The sequence below is a fragment of the Acyrthosiphon pisum genome, chromosome X (genome assembly GCF_005508785.2).
Source record: "Acyrthosiphon pisum isolate AL4f chromosome X, pea_aphid_22Mar2018_4r6ur, whole genome shotgun sequence".
Classification (NCBI taxonomy): Eukaryota; Metazoa; Arthropoda; class Insecta; order Hemiptera; family Aphididae; genus Acyrthosiphon; species Acyrthosiphon pisum.
In genome coordinates, this window is record NC_042493.1 from 96,394,472 (window position 1) to 96,401,805 (window position 7,334).

The window sequence follows — 7,334 nt, forward strand, 5'->3', positions numbered from 1 at the left end:
ATATTTCATATTATCATAGGATGACTGGCCGTCTTCACTCAGAATCGTTTTTTATGTACAATGAAATTATATCATTGAATTTAAATTTGACACTAGTAACAGTGTACAGCAGAGTGACACCTATACATGCCCACCTTTTTATATTTTTTTATTAATTTATTTTATAAAATTACAATTGTCCATTAATATTAGTATTTAGGAGCCATATATAAATGCGCTGAGGGCCATGTGTTTGAGATGCCTAATTTAAGTGTTAAACAAAATTATTGTTTTTCATTTTTTAATATACATTTGCTTTTTTATAGCTAGGAACATTAGGAGCAGGCAATCACTATGCAGAAATACAAGCAGTCGATGAAGTTTATGATAAATGGGCAGCAAAGAAAATGGGAATTGAATATATTGTTCAAGTATTGGTTATATTCTGGAAGTCGATGTTTTGGACACCAAGTGGCAAATGGTATTATATATTATATAATTATATAGCCGTTCATCTTTTGTCTCAAATACATTTTAATATGTTGTGAGTCATGTCCGTAAATCCATTGATCAGTACATATTATAAAAGGATAAAAATAAGTTTTCTTTACTTCTATAATTTATAAATTACATCTAATTACACGTTTATTTTGTATTGCACGTTCATAAACCACATTCATATTATGTAAACGTTTTACCTGTATCTATTGCCATTTACTATTGGCTATAATGGTATTTAAGTGTCACAATATTCCTTCAATTTTGTTCAGGCAATATTCTAGTATTATTGAGATAAGAATATTAAGGTATACATGTAATTCTATTTAAATTGCTTAATAAAATAAGTAATAATTTAAATATAGGTACAATTAAATTTAAATTTGAAATTCAAATTATGCTAATGCTTTTTAGATATTTTTAAATTGCGATATAACAACTAATTAGTTCTTTATGCGTTTAGCCCAATTCAATCTTTTTGGTCAGGAAACAAATTTTTTTTTTATCATAAATGTAAATAATACTAATGAAATTAAGATTTCTAGTAAATGGAATATACATATTTGTTCCAAATTTTAAGTTTCTATGATTATTCATTTTTGAATTAAAACTAAAAAACCAAATCGATTTTGATATTACTGGGATTTTTGACCTACCCAAAGTACCAATCAGATACAGCTACCAGAAATCAACCTCAAGGTTGAAGTTTAAAGTTTATTTTCTGCACCAAAACATGATGAACTAATAACAGATACTACATTTATTTTATTTCAAGCTGTCCCACCCGGCGTTGCCTGGGTAAAAGTTACCTTAGGTGAAATACATTGGCAATATTATAACTTATAAGTATATGTTCAAGAACTTAAAAACGCATTAATTGTAAATATATTATAGCTGATCCCGTTCACTTCGTTCCTTGTTAAAATATGTACCAACACTATGTATGATTCAAACTTTGTTCAGTTCATTTATTTAATATCCGGTGTATGATGTTCAAAACGTACACATTTTCATCTATCATCTTGAATATATAATTACCCGAGAGACACGCTTGTATGTTTTGTATGCGTGAGACACGCAGTATGTTTATGGGTAGGCAATCAACCTGTGGTGTATTGCAGACCCATTGAAGTGCGTAGGTACGTAATTATGAATGTTTTATTAACAGTTAACACATTGATATTACAATGTGCTTGAGTCGAAAAATTAGTCTCGGGAATACCTTTTTTACTAAGCTATCAGCTTTATAGCTACAGGTCTAAAATTATTTTCATTATTTAATCATATGATATTATTATAAACACAAACTAAATTAATTATGAATGAAAATTTATTTCACTTATAGATATGCAATAGCCAATGCACAGTGTTAGTTTTCACTTGGCATTCATTTTTATTGTTCTTTATAATTTTCATTTTGTTTTTAGGAAATATGGCTGCATTTGATATGGATGATCCTCAATCTATTGTTTCACCTGGTGCTGTAGGGCTTGACATTAATTGTTGTGTACCATTACTCCAGACAAACTTATTTGAAAAAGAAGTCCAGCCCACCAAAGTAATACTATAAATTTTGTTGCTAATATAATTTTTACCATCAAAATATTATCATATGTAATATTACCCCAATGTTATTTAGGAACAATTAGCTCAAATCATATTCCTGTTGGGGTAGGATCAAAAGGAATCATACCGATGAATGCAGACCAGTAACAAGAAGACAAAAAACATTGTGTATAAAATGGTAGAATGTTAAATGCAGATTCGTTTAATGTTAGCATGAGCAATGTTACCATGAGTAAACGAGGTTTTGCGCAGGTAAATTATTACTTAAGAATATTGCATAGTTAATTCAGGCATGTCAAACTCAACGTATTAACTGAGCTAAATATATTGAATATATGAGCTGCACATGAAAATGTATAGAAAAAAAATAATACAACGAATACAACAAAAAAGAATTAGATAGATAGATAGATAGATACATATAGTATAATATAGATAGATTGTTGAATTTTACTTTTCGGAACAATTATTTATATCTACTCGTTGATAAAACACATACAAAAGAAATTAGATCAGTTTATAGGTAGCTAGAAACCTGCAAGCCGCTGTGCCGCACAATATGTATAATAATCGAACTAAATTTATTCCTAAAACCGTCTCCGTGATGTCCTCTTTAATTTAAAAAAACTGCACAGTAATTGAATAAGTAGTTTTGTAGTTTATCCCGATCAAAGAAAGCGACTTCATTTTTTTTAGTAGTATAGATATAGATATTTGCAGTCTACAAGTTTTAATAGTTTTATATTATATTTATTTATATGATTGGACTAACAATGTGTTCTGTATATTTAATAGGTTATTGTTATTAATACCATATTATTGTAAATAACTTACTGACATTTTATGATGTAGTTTGAAATATAAATTTAATGAATTTTGAAATTGGTATAAGAGAACCCTATGACGCATTGTAAAATATAATCCATTAACTACTATAAGTAATGTAGGGTAAATGCAAATTTGAAGTGCTTGCCGATTATATTTAATTTTGAGTCATCATAAAAATGTATAAATCAGTTAGTTACTTATATAGGTACGAAATCATAACTATACTTTGATAGAAGCAAAAGAGATTTGTTTGAATGTGTACTGATATTTTTTTTTCATTTGTTCAAAAACGTTTCTTTTTTATAGTATTGCTGTATAAAACATTAATTTCAAATTGCCTGGTAAACAAGTATTATTTTAACGTTTTTAATTAACAAACTGGTCTATTCGATATACAATTTTATATTTTTTTTTAATTGGTAATTTTATATATTACATAAGTTTTGTTTTTGACTATATGAAAAAAATATTAATGTCCACCTTAATTTTTACTTACTAAACATATCAATTTTATAATAACAACCAATAAATACTAAACATATATTTCATAACTATTATTTTGATTAACATTGATACTCAAAATAACTACTACTGTATCTAGCATAGTAATTTACATTCCACATTTAAATATAAAATATATTTTCATTACAATCAAAAATTGTAGTGAGTACCTACCCATGTCCTAACAAGTACCTGTATATTAACCGTATAATTTTATCCCTAAACAGTTCATAAATTCATAATTATATTCAAATCAATCTTATTTGTCATTATAAGTGAGGAATATATTAGTTTTATTATGTATTTTTCTTTTTTTTTCTTCTCACACTTTTTTCCTTGAAGTTTTTTTAAGCATCTCTGCTTACAGGTACTTACTGAATATTTAATAACTGAAAAGTATCAAATATATCGAATGTATCTCAGCATGTGTGTTTATAACTATATACTACCGAGTACGAATTTTATACATTTTACTTAAATTAAATGTAATTTTCACTTTTTTAAATGTTAACATAAGTCTTTAGTTTTCGAATTACCTAATAGTTTTGTAAAAATTTTGATTAACTAAAATAATATTTTGTTCTAATGTATTTTCCAGATTCATTGAGAAAGACGACTGTGATTTTACAGAATGCAGCAGTTGTTTCAGGTTACTTGCCGAGTCGTTATCAGACTTTCAGTCCAGGACTGACTATTGGTGCAACAATCTCCAATTCATCTTAGCATATTTATATTTTAATTTTGTAATATCCCATGGCATTAATTTTAATTGAAACTTTTATAGACACATGTCATAAATATATATTTTTGTTAGAGATTTATTCATTTGTAATATCTGTATATATAAAACAGTAAGCTGACTGACTGATCTATCAACGCACAGCTCAAACCATTGGACAGATCGGGCTGATATTTGGCATACAGATAGCTAGGTTTTATTTTATCACCCACCTTGCTGTGTGCGCAATCTACTGCAGGTAGATTTCCTACCTGATTATATACTGTTCACATAACCATAAGCGAGTTCCAAGGGCAACGCCACGCGAGATAGCTATAAATTAAAATATAACATGATTTTGCTTCCATATGCACAGCAAATTATACCCGAAAAGAATTAATTAATCAAAATTTTCTCCCGGGCATCGTCGCATTATTCGGCTATTGGACAGTTTACTAACCGAGGACCAATTATTGCAACATCAAAACTTTGTCGAATTCAATTATCTTAATGTTATTGTGATTCGGTTCTATTAGGTATATATAATAATATTTAAATGTTAACAACAATTCTTAACAAAATATATTAGAAATCACACATTCTGGGCAAATCTTATCTTTTTTTTTTTATTTGTGTTAGATGAATTTCGCTGTATCATTTATCATTACTTTCAAACTCAAATGTAAAGGCACTATCCCCATTCCTGTGGAGCTACTCAACTCTGATATCTGTGCTTTTTATAAATTTTATTTTGTAGACATTTAATTAAGTATGATGAAATTTAATATGAAATATTGTGAATGATAACAATTTGAATGGCTAAATAGGTACCTAATGTCCGTATGCATCATCAATTGGTGTGGAATATAAGACACAGGGGCGTTCTGAGGCTTCCCTCTTCGGGAGGGTTATCAGTTTGAAAAATTGCTGATTACAATAATATGAAGAGAAAAAAATGTAGTGATTGTATACCTTTGTTTTTATGTATGAGTAAAATGATAATAAAAAACAAATGTACCTACGTATTCAAATATCTTATTACACTTGTATATAGTTATCATCATTATAATTTATATTGAAAACAAAAACATTTATATTTATTATACAATTTATATTAATATTATTGTACTTAGTCAGTTGTCACATAATTTGTATTATCAATACTAGTTAGTAGCTTACATTTTAACACGCCGATGTTTGAGGAGAGACCATTTGTTAACAATTTGCTGAATATTTATTCTATCTACAATATCTCGTTCTGAAAATAGTACCAATAAAGAATCAAGTCTTTCGTCACTCATTGTCTTGCGTAAGTGGTTGTTAACTAATTTCAAACAACTAAAAGAACGTTCACTGGATGCAGATGATACTGGTGATGTCAGTAATAGCTTAACAATGCGAAATGCTCGTTTCTAACATTTCTAACATGCATGCTTTTTTGAAAATATCATCAACATTTTTACACTCCTTAGAAGCATCTAATAAAATTTGAATTTCAGAGTGTAAACATTCTGTCTCATCCAAAAGTACTTCTGGACATAATTTTATATACGTTATAAAGTAATAACTAATTACAGACATCTTATAATATAGGATAAAAAAATTACTGTATCCCTACAAATGTTGCCCTAAAATAGTAAACACGTTTAATAGTAAATAATAATTATTATAAATAATTACATTCAAAAAATCTTCCTAAAAAAAAGAATTTACCAGAAATTAAATTTACAGTCGCTATTCAATGTAAACAATTCATTAGTAATAAGTATAATATCGTATATATTAAGCTCAACTCTATATGTCGATAGTGTCTACGGTCTACATAGTTTATAATATTAAATAATAATACTATGAACGCTATATACAATTTAAGTTTTGAATATTCGTTTAAACACTTAGGTATATAGGTACGCTTATTCTAGTAGAGGCGGGAGATTGTACTAGAATATTATTTAAGGACGGGGATGGTTGAGGAAAAATGTGGAAAGCACCCTATATGTACTATGCAGGAATATATAAACACATATGTCTCCATTCATACATTTTTATGATATTAATATATTATTTATTTTTATTCAATTTCATTTTCTAATAAAAAAAAAATTATTTATTAAGAAATAAAAGAGAATAATCAAACTTTAGAAACAAGTATGTATAATAGTGATGAATAATATTAATTAATTAATAAAGGAATACTAATTGTATAAATTAAAAAGTAATAAACAATAATACGTTGTTTTCGTGACTTGTTAAAATCATAATATTTTAATTGTATAAAAAACTAACACGAAGAAATAAAAAAGTGAATTTTTAAATTCGCAAATTGTTTGTAAATTGTATAATTAAAAGGGCCGGTTATTTTAATTTTCAAACACCAATATGAATAAATCATTCAGGATTTCAAATTTTAAAAGTGCTACCTCGTGAAACTATCGTCTTTATTCTTTATATTTGTTGTGTCTATATTATACACGGCGATATTGCAATTGCTGAACAATGCTTCAATTTTCAACTTTGAGTATGGATTCTAATTGCAAATTCAATCTAATTTTTAAAACGCAAAAATAAAAAAATTCTAGTCGTAGCTTTAAAAGCATTGGGAAAAACTAAAAACAAATAATGTAGAACAGTTATTCTATAGGTACCTACGCAAAATCAGTTTTTGAAAATTGAATTTTTTTTTTTTCTTGATTACATTTTGTTTGCAGAATGTAGATAAGTACTTTACATTTTCATCGAAATATGTTTTGCATACAAGATAAGATTTTCTAAATATTTTGAAATTTCGGAATTCTATGAAATTTTCATTTTTTTTTATAAATGTCGAAAGAACTATTTTGTTCTATCAAAAAACCGAAAGTATAATAAAACTTTTAGTTGGTGGAAATTAAAAAAAATTCAAAATTCTTATTAGTCTTTGAAATTAAATTTTTTATCATTTCGTAAAAATCGTAAAAATTTGCAAATAACTTTGTAGTTAGATAATTTTTAAAAACATTTCCTTTTCATAACTAACATTTGATAATTTAATACAAGATTCCTAAGTTTTTGTACCTTAAAAAATCAAATTAATTGTTAAAGATTTTTTGGAATTCAAATTTATTCGACATTCGTCATTCACCCGTATTAGTAAGCAATTTTTCATCGAACTATTTTCTTATATTGTTGTAATTAAAAACCGAATTTTAAACATATATGTGAGCAGTTGAGAAATTAATAAATGATTTTATAAGCGTCTAAAGTT

The 7,334-nt window shown here is 26.8% G+C and overlaps 1 protein-coding gene across 1 annotated transcript; it reads left to right on the forward strand.

Annotated features, from left to right (window-relative positions):
* The first annotated feature begins 308 nt into the window (after positions 1–308).
* On the forward strand, positions 309–2,286 carry LOC107884889 (tRNA-splicing ligase RtcB homolog). The gene is made up of 3 exons (XM_029485698.1): positions 309–460; positions 1,905–2,035; positions 2,117–2,286. Exons 1-3 carry the CDS (start codon positions 334–336, stop codon positions 2,150–2,152), a joined length of 294 nt encoding a protein of 97 aa, XP_029341558.1. The 5' UTR covers positions 309–333; the 3' UTR covers positions 2,153–2,286.
* Positions 2,287–7,334: the final 5,048 nt, after the last annotated feature.